This window comes from Gadus morhua, chromosome 2 (genome assembly GCF_902167405.1).
Source record: "Gadus morhua chromosome 2, gadMor3.0, whole genome shotgun sequence".
Lineage (NCBI taxonomy): Eukaryota > Metazoa > Chordata > Actinopteri > Gadiformes > Gadidae > Gadus > Gadus morhua.
The window spans coordinates 28,313,402-28,334,678 of NC_044049.1; the positions used below are offsets into that span (position 1 = coordinate 28,313,402).

A 21,277-nucleotide genomic window follows, 5' to 3' on the forward strand; every position below is an offset into this window, starting at 1 on the left:
TTGGATGTGCGTGTTTGTGTGGATGTGTGTGTGAATGTGTGTTTGGATGTGTGTGTGTGTGTGTGTGTGTGTTTGGATGTGCGTGTTTGTGTGGATGTGTGTGTGAATGTGTGTTTGGATGTGTGTGTGTGTGTGTGTGTGTGTGTGTGTGTGTGTGTGTGTGTGTGTGTGTTTGGATGTGTGTGTGTGTGTGTGTGTGTGGATGTGCGTGTGTGTGTGTGTGTGTGTGTGTGGATGTGTGTGTGTGGATGTGTGTTTGGATGTGTGTTTGGATGTGTGTGTGTGGATGTGTGTTTGGATGTGTGTTTGGATGTGTGTGTGTGGATGTGCTTGTTTCTGGGTTCTGTGTTCAACGGGACAAAGTAGTGGCTCTCTTCTATCTTATCTGGGACAGGAAACAGGTTTCTGGGGGGGAGGTCACCATGTGTGTAGGGGGGGGGGGGGTTAAAGGAGGACAGGAAGCTGAAACCGGACCACAGGAAAACAAGCGAGAGAAGCGAACAGACCCGTTGTGGGACCAGGGACCAGTTCTCACGTGATGTCATAGGCTTACACCTCCCACCCACGCACACGCACACATGCAAACACACACACAAAACATACACACAGAAACACCCGGAATGACCAATCCCTTGGATCCCAGAATGCAGCTGAATGCTGAGGCGATCTGGAGACAGGAGAGGAATCCCTCTCACACCCACTGTCATTAGCGAACAGAGGGGGGGTGGGGCTCTGAAACAGGCCTCAGCATGACTGCTTCACCCAGAGTCACGGGGGGGGGGGGAGAGGGGAGAGTTAAAAAGATTAGAAATAATGGAGGACTTTTGAAACCAATAAAGGCAGATTCAGCCAGAATTTTAAATTCATCGGGAATAAATCCCTTTTTGTTCGATTTTCCAGCCAACATGATTCTCGCAATAAGAAACTTAAGATCAGTATAATTTGACATGCTGTGGTTCAGAACGATTCTCCTCCCTGACTCTTGTTAGCGTTAGCGACTGTTAGCGACGGCTAGCTTTCTCTACCTTCCTCCTTCACCCTGCGCGGGCCTGTTCTCCTCTTCCTCCCCCTCAGAAGGGAGGAGGAGGAAGGGAGAAAGGGGGAGAGGAAGGACCCCCAGGCCACTCTTTTGTTGTCAATGAGGGGTTTTATGGGAGCTTTGAAGTGAAAGCAAAACAATCATTTAGCCATGGCTGCTGGGTTAGCTGTTGTTACCCAGTGTTTAGCAGCGGGATTAAAGCTTGGCTCTGTTGATCACCCCCACAGTAATGGGTCGAATCATACTTAATGGTATCATACAACAGCTAATAACTACTTCCAGGGTAATAACTAGTGTACCAAGATGTAGACGTTATATATTCTGCTTGGTGTACAGACCTCACACATGAGGGTGAAGTCTGTACTGGTGCATTCACTACTTTATGAATGAAATCGGAATCATCAAAATAAAGTACAATCCTGTACAAATAAAAGTCACTTCATTAGTCTTTATCAGATCCTAACTTCAAATAAGTGACCAGATTATACATTTTAGACCATCAGGCAGTGACTTTTCACTGGTACTGCTGTACCAGTGAAGAGTCACCAGTACCAGTGAAGAGTCAACATACAGCAGTACCAGTGACTCTTCACTGGTACTGCTGTATGGTGTCTCTTCACTGGTACTGCTGTGCGGTGTCTCTTCACTGGTACTGCTGTACCAGTCAAGGGTCACCAGTACCAGTGAATAGTCACCATACAGCAGTACCAGTGACTCTTCACTGGTACTGCTGTACCAGTGAAGAGTCACCAGTACCAGTGAAGAGTCAACATACAGCAGTACCAGTGAAGAGTCACCACAGAGCAGTACCAGTGACTCTTCACTGGTACTGCTGTATGTTGTCTCTTCACTGGTACTGCTGTGTGGTGACTCTTCACTGGTACTGCTGTGTGGTGTCTCTTCACTGGTACTGATGTACCAGTGAAGGGTCACCAGTACCAGTGAAGAGTCACCACACAGCAGTACCAGTGAAGAGTCACCATACAGCAGTACCAGTGAAGAGTCACTGGTACTGCAGTACCAGTGAAGGGTCACCAGTACCAGTGAAGAGTCTGCTGTACCAGTGAAGGGTCACCAGTACCAGTGAAGAGTCACCACAGAGCAGTACCAGTGACTCTTCACTGGTACTGCTGTGTGGTGACTCTTCACTGGTACTGCTGTATGGTGTCTCTTCACTGGTACTGCTGTATGGTGTCTCTTCACTGGTACTGCTGTACCAGTGAAGAGTCACCAGTACCAGTGACTCTTCACTGGTACTGCTGTGTGGTGACTCTTCACTGGTACTGCTGTATGGTGTCTCTTCACTGGTACTGCTGTGTGGTGACTCTTCACTGGTACTGCTGTGTGGTGACTCTTCACTGACTATGTGACCAGACCCTAACGTCCTCCACTCCCTGGTGCTGCTGTGCGTCACCTCACCGTTCCACCATGTCAGTGTTCATCCTCCGTCCCCGAGGAGGGGTCAAGGTTCTGCGGTGATATTGAGTGAAGGTGTTGCCGTGTTTACCTTCCAGGTTCCTCTCTCTCCGCAGGGGGGCCGGCGACAGGGCCCCGTCCCTGGTCCCGCCGGGGGCCCCGTCCCTGGTCCCGCCGGGGGCCCCGTCCCTGGCCCCGTCCCTGGCCCCGCCGGGGGCCGCGTCCCTGGCCCCGCCGGGGGCCCCGTCCCTGGCCCCGCCGGGGGCCCCGTCCATGGTCCCGCCGTGGGCCCCGTCCCTGGTCCCGCCAGGGGCCCTGCGGGGCTTGGGGCTCCCCCCCGCCAGGCCCCCGCTGCCGTCCGGCGGGAGCCCGTGAGAGAAGGAGGCGATCCTCCGCAGGACGGAGCCCACGCTGTTTGGGGCGCGGCCCTGAGGCTCCTCCCCCAGCCTCCTCGCCGCCCCGGGACCCCCCCCCTGGACTGCCTGGGACCCGGGGAGCAGGGGGGTCTGGGCGGGGGGGGGCGGGGAGCAGCTGGCCCCTGGGGCCGGGAGGGAGCCCCTGGGGGAGGAAGGGGGGAGGTGGGGGAGGCCGGGCGGGGAGGGGGTCCTCTCCACGCCGCTGAGGGGGGAGGGGGAGAGGGAGGGGCTGGGGGAGGGCTGGGGGGGGCTGGGGGAGGGCTGGGGGGGGCCGGGGGAGGGCTGGGGGGGGCTGGCTGCGCCCCGAGGCGGGGGCTTGGGGGTGGTGTTCATGGTGAGGTTCTCCAGATCCAGGGGGAACTTGTTGAGGCGCGGGGGCTCTCTGGCCCTGGGAGGCTGCGGGCCCTGGGGGCCCCCGTGCTGCTGGAGCCGGCGGCTCTGCTGGGCGGAGCCGGAGTGGAGCTCCGCCCCGCCGCCGTAGAGCGGGCGGCCGCTCCAGCCGGCGTTGTTATTGGCAAACCCTAATCCCAGAGGCACCCCCTCTCTCTGCCCATCCACCCCGCCCCTGAGCTCCGGAGCCCCGCCCCTGAGCTCCGGAGCCCCGCCCCGGAGCTCTGGAGCCCCGCCCCTGAGCTCTGGAGCCCCGCCCCTGAGCTCTGGAGCCCCGCCCCTGAGCTCCGGGGCCCCGCCCCTGAGAGCGTCCTCAGAGAGGAACACGCCCCCGTGGGAGGAGCTCTTCTGGTGGCCGTCGGACCCCGGTGCACCCCCCAGTGCACCCCCCGGTGCACCCCCCTGGACCATGAGGTGCTGGTACTCCCCCCCGCCGTACTTCGCCGCGGAGGCGGGGGGCCCCTCCAGGCTGGAGGAGGAGCTGTGGAGGCTGTCGTTGTCGCTGCCGGGGCCCGACAGGGAGGAGTAGTAGCCGTTGGGGTGGAAGCGGTTCTGGAAGGAGGCGGCCCTGGCGACCCCGCCCCCCCCGTTCTTCCTGAAGGCGGGCTTGTTCCCGTGGCTGAAGGAGAGGCTGCTGCTGACGGAGCGCGACTTCAGGCCCCCCCGCTGGGAGAGGAACGGGCTGTGGGGGTTCAGGCCCGACGAGGCCGGCGGCTGCGTGGCTCCCCGTCCCTCCTGGGTCCTGTTGTGGCTCAGGAGGAGATGGGAGGAGGAGGGGGGGGGCATGGGGGGGGCGCTGGGGCAGCCAGAGGAGAAGCTGGGGATGTCGTCCTCATCGTCGATGTCAAAGGACCTCTTGAGCGCTGTGGAGACACAGAGTCACGGTAAGAACAAGGTTCTGGCCCAGCGGGTTTCTTCTTAAAGCAGAGCTTCTTCCCTGCGCCAACCGGCTTCTACCAGCTACTCACCCCCACCTGGGGGCAGGACGTAGGCCCTTTAAGGGAACGCTGCCGTACTTCAGAGGGCCCACGTCCAGACCCTCAACTCTGCGTCGAAGGCTCTACCTCAGCAGAGCAGAGGGGCCCTCGTCTAGAGCGAGGGGCCCTCGTCTAGAGCAGAGGGGCCCTCGTCTAGAGCAGAGGGGCGGAGGGGCCCTCGTCTAGAGCAGAGGGGCCCTCGTCTAGAGCAGAGGGGCCCTCGTCTAGAGCAGAGGGCGGAGGGGCCCTCGTCTAGAGCAGAGGGGCCCTCGTCTAGAGCAGAGGGGCCCTCGTCTAGAGCAGAGGGGCCCCCGTCTAGAGCAGAGGGGCCCTCGTCTAGAGCAGAGGGACCCCGTAGCTAATTGTTCATTGGTTAAGGAGCCTTAGACTAGCTAATTGTTCATTGGTTAAGGAGCCTCTGACTAGCTAATTGTTCATTAGTTAAATGGCTTTAGACTAGCTAATTGTTCATTGGTTAAGGAGCCTCTGACTAGCTAATTGTTATTTGTTAAAGGGCCTTAGACTAGCTAATTGTTCATTGGTTAAATAGCCTCTCCTTTAAAACCAGTGCACTGAATACCAGGGTGTCAACACTTCACTCTCTTTATGAACTTGGTTAGGGTTAGGGTTAGGGTTACTGAACATCAGGGTGTCAATGACCTTCTCACTGTAGGGTTGAACACAGCCTTCACTGTCTTTATGAACTTGGTTAGGGTTAGGGTTACTGAACATCAGGGTGTCAATGACCTTCTCACTGTAGGGTTGAACACAGCCTTCACTGTCTTTATGAACTTGGTTAGGGTTAGGGTTACTGAACATCAGGGTGTCAATGACCTTCTGACTGTAGGGTTGAACACAGCCTTCACTTTCTTTATGAACTTGGTTAGGGTTAGGGTTAGGGTTACTGAATACCAGGGGGTCAACGACCTTCTGACTGTAGGGTTGAACACAGCCTTCACTGTCTTTATGAACTTGGTTAGGGTTAGGGTTACTGAACATCAGGTTGTCAATGACCTTCTGACTGTAGGGTTGAACACAGCCTTCACTCTCTTTATGAACTTGGTTAGGGTTAGGGTTACTGAACATCAGGTTGTCAATGACCTTCTGACTGTAGGGTTGAACACAGCCTTCACGACTTTTTTTAGATGATACTGTTCAATCATGACCAAACATCATCGCCAAAGAACCCCCCCATCAAATCAAATATAGAAGACATTACATCAAGCAAACGATATCTCTTCAAGCAAAAATTCCAACATATTGACTTTTGTCTTACTATCTTAATCATCATATGGAAAATTAAGATATCAAGAGTCAATATGTTGATCATCCAGACTAACTAATACTACTAACTAACATACTAACCTTTTCCAATCTTAATCATCCAGACTAACCAATAATACTCACTAAAATACTAACCTGTTCCAATCTTAATTATCCATACAAACTAATAATACTAACTAAAATGCTAACCTGTTTCTGTCTTAATCATCCATACTAACTAATACTGATAACTAACATACTAACATGTTGCCATCTAAATCATCCATACTAACTAATACTAATAACTAACATACTAAACTGTTACTATCTAAATCATCCATACTAACTAATACTACTAACATACTGCCCTGTTTCTACATATCTTAATCATCTACTAGCTAATACCACTAACTAACATACTAAACTGTTCCTACACATCTAAAGGTAATGGACAGCTAGCAACCATGTATCGGTTGGTTTATCTTTAAGAAATGTAAAGATAAACCAATTGAGACACTTCTTTCTTACTTTCTGTTTTTCTGTACAATATCGTCTCCGGCGAACTTTGCCTTTGTATGGGAACTATTGTAGCTTCCTCCACACACACACACACACACACACACACACACACACACACACACACACACACACACACACACACACACACACACACACACACACACACACACACACACACCCCTTCTCGATACACAAAGAAGTGATTGAGGTATGAGTATGAGTCTGCCGAGGCCGCCGGGGTGTCGGGTTACAAGATGAAAATACTTTTCCCCAGAAGGAACAATGGAGAAAGCAGGGCTGGAGGAGGACGCAGGGCTGGAGGAGGACGAGGGCCAGGGCTCGTCTGTCCACTGAGGGAACTACAACCCCCAGACCCTGTGAACTACAACCCCCAGACCCTGTGAACTACAACACCCAGACCCTGTGAACTACAACACCCAGACCCTGTGAACTACAACCCCCAGACCCTGTGAACTACAACACCCAGACCCTGTGAACTACAACCCCCAGACCCTGTGAACTACAACCCCCAGACCCTGTGAACTACAACACCCAGACCCTGTGAACTACAACCCCCAGACCCTGTGAACTACAACACCCAGACCCTGTGAACTACAACACCCAGACCCTGTGAACTACAACCCCCAGACCCTGTGAACTACAACACCCAGACCCTGTGAACTACAACCCCCAGACCCTGTGAACTACAACCCCCAGACCCTGTGAACTACAACACCCAGACCCTGTGAACTACAACACCCAGACCCTGTGAACTACAACACCAAGACCCTCTGAACTACAAATCCCATACCCTCTGAACTACGACTGGGATAGCTTGCGGCTAGCCTCTGAAAGACGAACGGGAAAGGTGCTCAAAACAGACATTTCCCAAAACATTACATTTCACCACACACACACACACACACACACACACACACACACACACACACACACACACACACACACACACACACACACACACACACACACACACACACACACACACACACACACACACACACACACCAGTGAGCAGATAAGCAGGCTGTGGTATCAGGGCGCTGGCATCTTGTCTAACACCAGGATAATAATTATGGTCTGCATGTCTGTGTGTGGTGAGCTTAACTTCCAGGTATGTGCTGGTGTGTGTCTGAGTTCTGCTCTCCTCTGCTGCTTGGTAATCCCACCCAGCGGCTGGTGATCTGGTCGAGCCCCCCTCCCCACAGGGCGGGGGTCTGTCGGGGGCCGGCTCTTCTCTGGGGGACGGCTGTGTTCCCCTTCTCTGGGGAGAACCCAGCCCTAGTTTTGTGGGATTTATTTAATGTGACCAAATCATCGGCTGCACTTCGATTAAGAGTCCTCTAGAGAGAGACCGGTTGTTCAGGGCACCGTAGGAGTTGAAAGGAAGTTTGAACATCTTTTTATCCTCAACATCAAAGTATGAGATCAAAGAACGACACATCCTCCTCCCTAAAGGAACTGAAACACGTTTCAGATGAACTTTGTTCTGCAACAAAAATGGCAAAATGTTTTGTTTTATTTTTGTTTCTTTTATTGTATTATTTAGTCTTATTATTGGATTATATTATTAGATATTATCTTTAATATGTGTCCATATTTGTCTATTTTGTAAAGGGATTTTTTTCAAATAAAAAAAGAGAACAAGACACAACCAAGCCTTTCTGTGAGGAACGAGGACAACAACACAACACCACGACAACACGACACAACACAACACCACCACAACACAACACACCACTACAAAACACCACCACAACACGACACAACACACCACAACAAAACACCACCACAACACACCACAACATCCCACCACACCACCACACCACCACCACAACACCACCACAACACCACCACCACACCACCACCACACCACAGCACACCACCACACCACACCACAACAAAACACCACCACAACACGACACAACACACCACCACAACATCCCACCACACCACACCACAACAAAACACCACCACAACACACCACAACATCCCACCACACCACCACACCACCACCACAACACCACCACAACACCACCACCACACCACAACACCACACCACAGCACACCACCACACCACACCACACCAAAACACCACCACAACACGACACAACACACCACCACAACACCACCACAACACCACCACCACACCACACCACCACACCACAGCACACCACCACACCACACCACACCACCACACCACCACAACACGACACAACACCACACCACAGCACACCACCACACCACACCACAACAAAACACCACCACAACACGACACAACACACCACCACAACATCCCACCACACCACCACACCACCACACCCCACACCACAACACCACCACCACACGACACCACCACAACACCACCACAACACAACACAACACAACACCACCACACCACCACACCCCACACCACAACACCACCACAACACGACACCACCACAACACCACCACAACACAACACAACACAACACCACCACACCACCACACCCCACACCACAACACCACCACAACACGACACCATCACAACACCACCACAACACCACCAAAACACGACACCGCACAACACCACCACAACACGACATAACACACCACAACAAAACAACACCACAACACACCACACACAGCCCAGTGTCTCCCCCTCCACCCAGTGTCCCCCCCTCCACCCAGTGTCCCCCCCTCCACCCAGTGTCCCCCCCTCCACCCAGTGCCCCCCCTCCACCCAGTGCCCCCCCCTCCCTGACTAGGAGTGGGCCAGCAGCTGTTGACTGGTTGGCGGGCTGCCAAACGCCCCTCAACTCCTCTCTCAGTGAAGGTCCTGCTGGCCCTGGTGTGTGTGTGTGTGTGTGTGTGTGTGTGTGTGTGTGTGTGTGTGTGTGTGTGTGTGTGTGTGTGTGTGTGTGTGTGTGTGTGTGTGTGTGTGTGTGTGTGTGTGAGATTGTGTGTGTGTGTGTGTGTGTGTGTGTGTGTGTGTGTGTGTGTGTGTGTGTGTGTGTGTGTCTGTGGGTGTCTGTGGGTGTCTGTGGGTGTCTGTGGGTGTGTGCTTGTGTCTGTGTGTGACTGTGTGTATGTGTGTGTGTGTGTGTGTGTCTGTGTGCATGTGTGGGTACTCATGTGTGCATCGGTTAGTGTGGTCAAAGAACGTGTGTTATCTCCTTCACCCCCCCGCTGTAGAGATACATTTATCTGAAGAACACGGTTGTGACCTTTTATCTATTAAATTAAAGATCAAATACACACAGGGGTTTATCTGAACCTATAGGAACCATGAGGAACCTAGAGGAACCTAAAGGAACCGAGAGGAACATAGAGGAGGTAGAGGAACCTAGAGGAACCTAGAGGAGGTAGAGGAACCTAGAGGAACCTAGAGGAAGGTAGAGGAACCTAGAGGAGGTAGAGGAACCTAGAGGAACCTAGAGGAACCTAGAGGAGGTAGAGGAACCATGAGGAACCTAGAGGAACCTAGAGGAGGTAGAGGAACCTAGAGGAACATAGAGGAGGTAGAGGAACCTATAGGAAGGTAGAGGAACAAAGAGGAACCATGAGGAGCCTAGAGGAACCTAGAGGAACATAGAGGAGGTAGAGGAACCATGAGGAACCATGAGGAACCTAAAGGAACCTAGAGGAGGTAGAGGAACCTAGAGGAGGTAGAGGAACCTAGAGGAACCTAGAGGAACCTAGAGGAGGTAGAGGAACCTATAGGAAGGTAGAGGAACAAAGAGGAACCATGAGGAGCCTAGAGGAACCTAAAGGAACCTAGAGGAACATAGAGGAGGTAGAGGAACCATGAGGAACCTAGAGGAACCTAAAGGAACCTAGAGGAGGTAGAGGAACCTAGAGGAACCTAGAGGAGGTAGAGGAACCTAAAGGAACCTAGAGGAACCTAAAGGAACCTAGAGGAGGTAGAGGAACCTAGAGGAACCTAAAGGAACCTAGAGGTGGTAGAAGAACCTAGAGGAACCTAGAGGAACCTAAAGGAGGTAGAGGAACCTAGAGGAACCTAGAGGAACCTAAAGGAACCTAGAGGAGGTAGAGGAACCTAGAGGAACCTAGAGGAGGTAGAGGAACATAGAGGAACAGAGAGGATGTAGAGGATCCTAAAGGAACCTAGAGGAACAGAGAGGATGTAGAGGAACCTAGAGGAACCTAAAGGAACCTAGAGGAAGTAGAGGAACCTAGAGGAACCTAAAGGAACCTAGAAGAGGTACAGGAACCTAGAGGAACCTAAAGGAACCTAGAGGAGGTAGAGGAACCTAGAGGAACAGAGAGGATGTAGCGGAACCTAAAGGAACCTAGAGGAACCTAGAGGTGGTAGAGGAACCAAGAGGATCCTAGAGGAGCAGAGTGCCGGTGAGTGTCCCGTGGGGAGGGGGCTCCTAGGGCCTGTGGCCGTGCGGGAGGAGATGGGTCCGGGCCTGCCCAGGGAGCCACACCTCCCCGATGGGCGCATTCCACCAAGGAATGGAACGGGGGACCCGACCACAGGTCAGACGGGTGGGGACACGCACGCACGCACGCACGCACGCACGCACGCACGCACGCACGCACGCACGCACGCACGCACGCACGCACGCACGCACGCACGCACGCACGCACGCACGCACGCACGCACGCACGCACGCACGCACGCACGCACGCACGCACGCACGCACGCACGCACGCACGCACGCACGCACGCACGCACGCACGCACGCACGCACGCACGCACGCACGCACGCACGCACGCACGCACGCACGCACGCACGCACGCACACACACACACACACACACACACACACACACACACACACACACACACACACACACACACACACACACACACACACACACACACACACACACACACACACACACGTAATTTCAGAAATTAAAAGGAAATTCAAAGAAGATTCTCCCATGCCGTCTTCAGGGACAGAAATAGGTTCCTCCCTCCCTCAAACGCACGCACACACACACACACACACACACACACACACACACACACACACACACACACACACACACACACACACACACACACACACACACACACACACACACACACACACACACACACACACACACACACACACACCCACGGCTCGGTGTAGTCCGGCTGAGACCACTTCCCCTACTGAACGCACATCTGGAAGGGTGCATTCCGAGCATCCATGTGCAATGTCGTAACATTGCAAATAATCATAGTGTCTGAGGCCTCATAAACACGGTGCACCTCCTGCCCTGTTCAGATGTCTAGCAGACATGTACCCCAGCGGGAGACAGCCTGGACCACACTAACACTAACCCTCTGTCGTAGGAAGGGGTCAAAACGCCGTCTGGTATCATCAGGATGTTTTAAGACTACCTCTTGTCTTGTTTCCATGGGCAGGCTGTATTCATGCTGCTGAATATCATTCTCTAATGACAAAATAAGATCGACCCTGAGCTTTATATTGTGTAGTGTCTGCTACCAGCTTATGAGGATGATGTTAGCATGTACGTACGTATGTATGTATGTAGGCATGTGTGTATATACGTACGTATGTATGAAGGTACGGATGTATTATTTAGATTCAAACGTATCATGGAGGCCTTTTAAATCATGGGTGGAAAGTTTCAGAGCCCCAACGGGGAAATCTGAGAGGATAAATAATAAGCTGAATTTGCATCATCATGCATCCATTTTGTGTGAGTGTGTGTGTGTGTGGGTTGGATGCACACACGCACACACACACACACACACACACACACACGGCCCAGCGCGGGGATGCAGGGGGACCGCGTGAGGGTGGGGGCTGAACCCTAACCCTAACCCGCGTGGATCCATTAGAACACCATGAGGACCTCTAGTGACGCTGGGGGGGCCCTGAGAACCTCTAGTGACGCTGGGGGGGCCCTGAGAACCTCTAGTGACGCTGGGGGGGCCCTGAGAACCTCTAGTGACGCTGGGGGGGGGGGCCCTGAGAACCTCTAGTGACGCTGGGGGGGGGGGCCCTGAGAACCTCTAGTGACGCTGGGGGGGGGGGGGCCCTGAGAACCTCTAGTGACGCTGGGGGGGGGGGGGCCCTGAGAACCTCTAGTGATGCTGGGGGGGCCCTGAGAACCTCTAGTGACGCTGGGGGGGCCCTGAGAACCTCTAGTGACGCTGGGGGGGGGGCCCTGAGAACCTCTAGTGACGCTGGGGGGGGGGGGGCCCTGAGAACCTCTAGTGACGCCGGGGGGGGGGGGGCCCTGAGAACCTCTAGTGACGCTGGGGGGGGGGGGCCCTGAGAACCTCTAGTGATGCTGGGGGGGCCCTGAGAACCTCTCGTGACGCTGGGGGGGCCCTGAGAACCTCTAATGACGCTGGGGGGGGGGGGGGGGCCCTGAGAACCTCTAGCGACGCCGGGGGGGGGGGCCCTGAGAACCTCTCGTGACGCTGGGGGGGCCCTGAGAACCTCTAGTGACGCTGGGGGGGCCCTGAGAACCTCTAGTGACGCTGGGGGGGCCCTGAGAACCTCTAGTGACGCTGGGGGGGGGGGGGCCCTGAGAACCTCTAGTGACGCTGGGGGGGGGGGGCCTGAGAACCTCTAGTGACGCACGGATTGTGTGAATGAGAATGTGTCAAAAAAAGAATTGCGTGTGCATGTGCGTGCATGCGTGTGCATGCGTGTCTGTTTGTGCATGCGTTTGTGCCTTCATGTGTGTGCATTTGTGCATGCTAGTGTGGGATGATTTGTGTGGTTGTGCATATTTGTGTGCATGCATGTGCGTGTGCGTGCATGTGTTCGCATGTGTGTGTGTTTGTGGTGATTGTGTTTGTGCTTGTGCTTTGCGTGCGTGTATATGTGTGTATCTGTGTGTATGTGTGGGTGTCTGTGCGTGCATGTGTGTGTGTGTGTGTGTGGGTGTCTGTGCGTGCATGTATGTGTGCGTGTTCGTGTGCGTGCGTGCGTGCATGTGTGTGTGTGTGCGTGTCTGTGCGTGCATGTGTGTGTGTGTGTGTGTTTCTGTGTGTGTGTGTGCGTGTGTTTCTGTGTGTGTGTGTGTGTGTGTGTGTGTGTGTGTGTGTGTGTGTGTGTGTGTGTGTGTGTGTGTGTGTGTGTGTGTGTGTGTGTGTGTGTGTGTGTGTGTGTGTGTGTGTGTGTGTGTGCGTGCGTGCGTGCGTGCGTGCGTGCGTGCGTGCGTGCGTGCGTGCGTGCGTGTGTGTGTGTGTGCCAGCGGTCCGGCAGTCATGGGACCCTCTGATCGTTTGAGGCTTTTCCAGACGGCTGAGCTGAAGTGACAGGAGCTGGATAGAGCCTCCTCACTACTAACGCTAACCCTACCACCTCACTACTAACACTAACCCTACCTCCTCACTACTAACACTAACCCTACCTCCTCACTACTAACACTAACCCTACCTCCTCACTACTAACACTAAACCCTACCACCTCACTACTAACACTAACCCTACCTCCTCACTACTAACACTAACCCTACCTCCTCACCACTAACCCTACCTCTTCACTACTAACCCTACCTCCTCACCACTAACCCTACCTCCTCACTACTAACACTAACCCTACCTCCTCACCACTAACTCTACCTCCTCACTACTAACACTAACCCTACCTCCTCACTACTAACACTAACCCTACCTCCTCACCACTAACCCTACCTCCTCACTACTAACACTAACCCTACCTCCTCACCACTAACACTAACCCTACCTCCTCACTACTAACCCTAACCCTACCTCCTCACTACTAACACTAACCCTACCTCCTCACTACTAACATTAACCCTACCTCCTCACTACTAACAATAACCCTGCCTCCTAACTACTAACCCTACCTCCTCACTACTAACACTAACCCTACCTCCTCACTACTAACACTAACCCTACCACCTCACTACTAACACTAACCCTACCTCCTCACTACTAACCCTACCTCCTCACCACTAACCCTACCTCCTCACCACTAACCCTACCTCCTCACTACTAACACTAACCCTGCCTCCTCACTACTAACCCTACCTCCTCACTACTAACACTAACCCTACCTCCTCACTACTAACACTAACCCTACCACCTCACTACTAACACTAACCCTACCTCCTCACTACTAACCCTACCTCCTCACCACTAGGCCCTACCTCCTCACCACTAACCCTACCTCCTCACTACTAACCCTACCTCCTCACCACTAACCCTACCTCCTCACCACTAACCCTACCTCCTCACTACTAACACTAACCCTACCACCTCAATACTAACACTAACCCTACCTCCTCACTACTAACCCTACCTCCTCACCACTAACCCTACCTCCTCACTACTAACCCTACCTCCTCACTACTAACACTAACCCTACCTCCTCACTACTAACACTAACCCTACCACCTCACTACTAACACTAACCCTACCTCCTCACTACTAACCCTACCTCCTCACTACTAACACTAACCCTACCTCCTCACCACTAACACTAACCCTACCTCCTCACTACTAACCCTAACCCTACCTCCTCACTACTAACACTAACCCTACCTCCTCACTACTAACATTAACCCTACCTCCTCACTACTAACACTAACCCTACCTCCTCACTACTAACCCTACCTCCTCACTACTAAAACTAACCCTACCTCCTCACTACTAACACTAACCCTACCTCCTCCCTACTAACACTAACCCTACCTCCTCACTACTAACCCTACCTCCTCACTACTAACACTAACCCTACCTCCTCACTACTAACCCTACCTCCTCACTACTAACACTAACCCTACCTCCTCACTACTAACACTAACCCTACCTCCTCACAACTAACCCTACCTCCTCACCACTAACCCTACCTCCTCACCACTAACCCTACCTCCTCACCACTAACCCTACCTCCTCACCACTAACCCTACCTCCTCACCACTAACCCTACCTCCTCACCACAAACCCTACCTCCTCACTACTAACCCTACCACCTCACTACTAACACTAACCCTACCTCCTCACCACTAACCCTACCTCCTCACCACTAACCCTACCTCCTCACTACTAACACTAACCCTACCACCTCACTACTAACACTAACCCTACCTCCTCACTACTAACCCTACCTCTTCACCACTAACCCTACCTCCTCACTACTAACCCTACCTCCTCACTACTAACACTAACCCTACCTCCTCACTACTAACACTACCTCCTCACTACTAACACTAACCCTGCCTCCTCACTACTAACCCTACCTCCTCACCACTAACCCTACCTCCTCACCACTAACCCTACCTCCTCACTACTAACACTAACCCTACCTCCTCACTACTAACACTAACCCTACCTCCTTACTACTAACACTAACCCTACCTCCTCACTACTAACACTAACCCTACCACCTCACTACTAACCCTACCTCCTCACTACTAACACTAACCCTACCTCCTCACTACTAACCCTACCTCCTCACCACTAACCCTACCTCCTCACTACTAACACTAACCCTACCTCCTCACTACTAACACTAACCATACCTCCTCACTACTAACCCTACCTCCTCACTACTAACACTAACCCTACCTCCTCACTACGAACACTAACCCTACCTCCTCACTACTAACACTAACCCTACCTCCTCACCACTAACCCTACCTCCTCACCACTAACCCTACCTCCTCACTACTAACCCTACCTCCTCACTACTAACACTAACCCTACCTCCTCACTACTAACACTAACCCTACCTCCTCACTACTAACCCTACCTCCTCACCACTAACCCTACCTCCTCACTACTAACCCTACCTCCTCACTACTAACCCTACCTCCTCACTACGAACACTAACCCTACCTCCTCACTACTAACACTAACCCTACCTCCTCACCACTAACACTAACCCTACCTCCTCACTACTAACCCTAACCCTACCTCCTCACTACTAACACTAACCCTACCTCCTCACTACTAACATTAACCCTACCTCCTCACTACTAACACTAACCCTACCTCCTCACTACTAACCCTACCTCCTCACTACTAAAACTAACCCTACCTCCTCACTACTAACACTAACCCTACCTCCTCACTACTAACCCTACCTCCTCACTACTAACACTAACCCTACCTCCTCACTACTAACCCTACCTCCTCACTACTAACACTAACCCTACCTCCTCACTACTAACACTAACCCTACCTCCTCACAACTAACCCTACCTCCTCACCACTAACCCTACCTCCTCACCACTAACCCTACCTCCTCACTACTAACCCTACCTCCTCACCACTAACCCTACCTCCTCACCACTAACCCTACCTCCTCACTACTAACACTAACCCTACCTCCTCACTACTAACACTAACCCTACCTCCTCACCACTAACCCTACCTCCTCACCACTAACCCTACCTCCTCACTACTAACCCTACCACCTCACTACTAACACTAACCCTACCTCCTCACCACTAACCCTACCTCCTCACCACTAACCCTACCTCCTCACTACTAACACTAACCCTACCACCTCACTACTAACACTAACCCTACCTCCTCACTACTAACCCTACCTCCTCACCACTAACCCTACCTCCTCACTACTAACCCTACCTCCTCACCACTAACCCTACCTCCTCACTACTAACACTAACCCTACCTCCTCACTACTAACACTAACCCTACCTCCTCACTACTAACCCTACCTCCTCACTACTAACACTAACCCTACCTCCTCACTACTAACAGTAACCCTACCACCTCACTACTAACCCTACCTCCTCACTACTAACACTAACCCTACCTCCTCACTACTAACCCTACCTCCTCACCACTAACCCTACCTCCTCACTACTAACACTAACCCTACCTCCTCACTACTAACACTAACCCTACCTCCTCACTACTAACACTAACCCTACCCCCTCACCACTATCCCTACCTCCTCACCACTAACCCTACCTCCTCACTACTAACCCTACCTCCTCACTACTAACACTAACTCTACCTCCTCACTACTAACACTAACCCTACCTCCTCACTACTAACACTAACCCTACCTCCTCACTACTAACCCTACCTCCTCACCACTAACCCTACCTCCTCACTACTAACCCTACCTCCTCACTACTAACCCTACCTCCTCACTACGAACACTAACCCTACCTCCTCACTACTAACACTAACCCTACCTCCTCACCACTAACACTAACCCTACCTCCTCACTACTAACACTAACCCTACCAATTCACTACTAACACTAACCCTACCTCCTCACTACTAACCCTACCTCCTCACCACTAACACTAACCCTACCTCCTCACTACTAACACAAACCCTACCTCCTCACTACTAACACTAACCCTACCTCCTCACCACTAACACTAACCCTACCTCCTCACTACTAACACTAACCCTACCACCTCACTACTAACACTAACCCTACCTCCTCACTACTAACACTAACCCTACCTCCTCACCACTAACCCTACCTCCTCACTACTTACACTAACCCTACCACCTCACTACTAACACTAACCCTACCTCCTCACCACTAACACTAACCCTACCACCTCACTACTAACACTAACCCTACCACCTCACTACTAACACTAACCCTACCTCCTCGCTACTAACACTAACCCTACCTCCTCACCACTAACCCTACCTCCTCACTACTAACACTAACCCTACCTCCTCACCACTAACACTAACCCTACCTCCTCACTACTAACACTAACCCTACCTCCTCACTACTAACACTAACCCTACCTCCTCACCACTAACCCTACCTCCTCACTACTAACCCTACCTCCTCACCACTAACACTAACCCTACCTCCTCACTACTAACACTAACCCTACCATCTCACTACTAACACTAACCCTACCTCCTCACTACTAACACTAACCCTACCTCCTCACCACTAACCCTACCTCCTCACTACTAACACTAACCCTACCACCTCACTACTAACACTAACCCTACCTCCTCCACCCCTCCACCGTTCACCCAGCACCACCCCTCCACCCTCTCTCTTCAAGGGCCCCACCCAGTCCCCCCACCAGCGGCCCTGGCTGGGGGCCTGAATGGGGGCCTGGGTGGGGCCTGGTTGGGGCCTGGTGGGGGCCTGGCTGGGGGCCTGGCTGGGGGCCTGGTTGGGGCCTGGTGGGGGCCTGGCTGGGGGCCTGGTTGGGGCCTGGTGGGGGCCTGGGTGGGGGCCTGGCTGGGGGCCTGGCTGGGGGCCTGGTTGGGGCCTGGTTGGGGGCCTGGGTGGGGCCTGGCTGGGAGCCTGGCTGGGGGCCTGGGTGGGGGCCTGGCTGGGGGCCTGGTTGGGGGCTTGGGTGGGGCCTGGGTGGGGGCCTGGGTTCCCCCCTGCTAGGACTCTGGAGACGGAGACATAAAGCTCCCTTTCATCCAGAGCCTGAAGAATGCCAGCATCTGTCTGACGGGGGAGTCTAGTCCCATGAAGGGTTAGAGAGGGATCAGCGATGGGCCTCTGCGGACCATGTGGCCCCTGGGGGGCCAGCAGCCCCCCAGGGGCCACCGAGTGGGGCTGCTCCCCCCCGAGAGGACGGTGGACGGGCAGACCCCCCCATTAGCACCGGAACCACACCGGCAGTCTGTGTCCCAGGGGCCGGTGGCCACGCCCCGGTGGGGTCGGTGGCGGTGGCCACGCCCCGGTGGGGTTGGTGGGGTTGGCCACGCCCTGGTGGTGGTGGCCACGCCCCGGTGGTGGTGGCCACGCCCCTGTGGTGGTGGCCACGCCCCGGTGGTGGTGGCCACGCCCCGCTAGGCCCGTACAGGTTAAGCGCTGGGAGCTAGCTGGTCAGACGATGTGTCTTATTGTGGAGGTCATTAAACTCTGAGAGGTCCATTCAGAGGCCGGGGGGGGGGGGGGGGGGGGGGGGGGGCGCTAGAGGGGGCTGGGGGATAAGCTGCTGCTTGCTAATTAGCTGCTAATGTGTACAAAGTCATCAACAGTTCAGATGACAGCATGAAGCCATGTGACCATGTTCTGAAGTGATGAAGTCCCTGTAACCACAGCATTGTTCATAGGCAAGGGGCTAGGCTAATGTGTTAGGCTAACAGGCTAGCACCTGTCCTAACGGGGGTATTGAGGGAGGGAAATCTGTTTTTACCTTTTAACCTCACACTCTCCGTTCCCACATCGCAGTGTTCGAATGCTCCCCATCTCCTCAATGCGCCCCACTTTCCCCCTGATGCCCCAACAACAGACCCTGGCACGATGCAGAGATGTTGGTCGCTGGCTGCCTGGTTCACAGCTGGACCTTATAGGCTCCTCACAGTCACATTATTAAGCAGCCGATTGACCAGTGAATGAACTTCTTCAGAGCCTGACTGAAGCGCTCTCGTCAGGTTGAAAGTAAATAAACATCGCAATGAATCGGCCCCAGTTCTGGACCTTCATCAGAGGAACACAGAGCTGCTTCAGGAACGACCGGACAGGAGTCCACGACCCAACGCCTCACTGCGTTAACTAAACTCGGTTAACCTTAGAGTACACACACTCTCACTCTCCCTCTCTCACACACACACACACGCACACGCACACGCACACGCACGCACGCACGCACGCACGCTCATAAACAAACGGACACCGTGAACTGCATTCCCAGTGACCCCACTGGGATGCTGTGGATGGTTTTCGCTTCCTGTGACTTCGTATCACCGTCTGGGGTCTCCCTTACCAAAGCATTTGTTGTTTGCTACTTTCTATTCGAATTTCCTTATTTTAATCTGGATTTTGTTTCTACTATTTCTAGGCGGTTTTAGTGAACTTCCTCCCGGGTCCTCAGGGCTGAAGCAGGTCAGTAAATACAGGCTATAGCCTACTGACCTGCTTCAGCCCTGAGGACCTGGTTTCCACCCCGTTATATTGGAATACATATATATATATATATATATATATATATATATATATATATATATATATATATATATATATATATATATATACCTATGTATTCCGATATAACGGGGTGTTGAACAAGGAGTCAATATATATACACATATGTATTCCTATACAACGGGATGCTGGATCCTTACCTTCAAAGTCGGACAGAATCCCCTCCAGGTGGTCGTTCACAGAGAACCCCGACATCATGATCCAAGGCAGGAAACAAGCTTTAGGATTACGGGTCAGAAAAAGTGTATCCTACTGGAACCCTCGGTGTCAAACACCATAAAAAAAGGCCTTGTAATAACTTATATTACAGACACAAACTTGAGGGCAGTCTTGTAACGTGTGCGTCCGACAGCACTCCGAACGAGGACTGCGTTCCGCGGTGGAACAGGAGATCCAGAGGTCCGACGCGCCGCCCCCTTTCGTCCCCTCCCCCTCTCAAGGCCCCCAGCGGTCCCTTCAGGTGTGCGTGTGTGTGTGTGTGTGTGTGTGTGTGTGTGTGTGTGTGTGTGTGTGTGTGTGTGTGTGTGTGTGTGGGGGGGGGGGGGGGGGGGGGGGGGGGGGGGGTCCGACACGCTCGACTGTGAGCCGAAACGGACGAAACCGACCCGGTTTCGTTTTAGGTGGTTCAGGAATATCTCCGTAAAGACGGAGTCATTGCGAAACCGCATCGAGCTGTAGAAACGCTGTAGTAAATATTCAAGGCGCTGGTCCACGGAAATAAGTGGAGCGCATCAATCCTGCGCGCATACACAGTCTGCGTGCTGTATACAAACATTCAGTCACCATTCAACCTTTTAAATTGAGCCAAAATACTTTTTAATGTACAATTAGTAATTCAATTTATCAAGGGGCTTTATTTTACAAAAGTTAGGGTTAGTTACAAATTAAATAATAAATAAAAAATTCAAGCAACTCTGCCGTCACCCTGCTGGTGACGTCATTGTTTGCGTTTCAGGCGTCCACAAGTATCCTTACACGAAACTGCATAGGTCCGGATAGATTTGAAACCACCTCCGAGGGTGGTTTCAGAAATGTGTGGTTGAGGGCCCCGGATTCGCCGGCTCCATCTGGACGCTCAGCCGAAACGCACAATGACCGATTTTTTGAAGCCATTCGAGACTTCTTTGATGTGGAGATTCCTTTAGCTGTTAGCAACCTAGCACTCGTGTCTCCTTCCCCTCACCTTTGTGGTTACCGCCCATGCCAGGGTTTCCTATAGGTGTCATGTCCACCACAGGCTCATGGAGGATGTTTGGTAAATCACTGTATCGATTTTCCCATGATGCTCAATTCAATTCAATACTTTGCTGTCAAGGTGTGTGCTAAAATAAATTAAATGTCGATAGTGAATCAAAACACAAAGGCCAAAACCAACGT

General features: G+C 52.9%; 1 protein-coding gene across 1 annotated transcript in view; it reads right to left on the minus strand.

Moving 5' to 3' along the window:
• The window catches only part of septin12 (septin 12), a 51,958-nt gene extending 31,680 nt beyond the window's left edge, over positions 1 to 20,278 (minus strand). The window contains exons 1-2 of the mRNA XM_030381319.1: positions 20,041 to 20,278; positions 2,547 to 4,124 (exon numbers count right to left, since the gene is read on the minus strand). Coding sequence (XP_030237179.1) covers positions 2,547 to 4,124; positions 20,041 to 20,098 — 1,636 coding nt within the window. The 5' untranslated portion in view covers positions 20,099 to 20,278. The remainder of the gene's footprint in view (positions 1 to 2,546; positions 4,125 to 20,040) is intronic.
• Between the last annotated feature and the right edge of the window lie 999 nt (positions 20,279 to 21,277).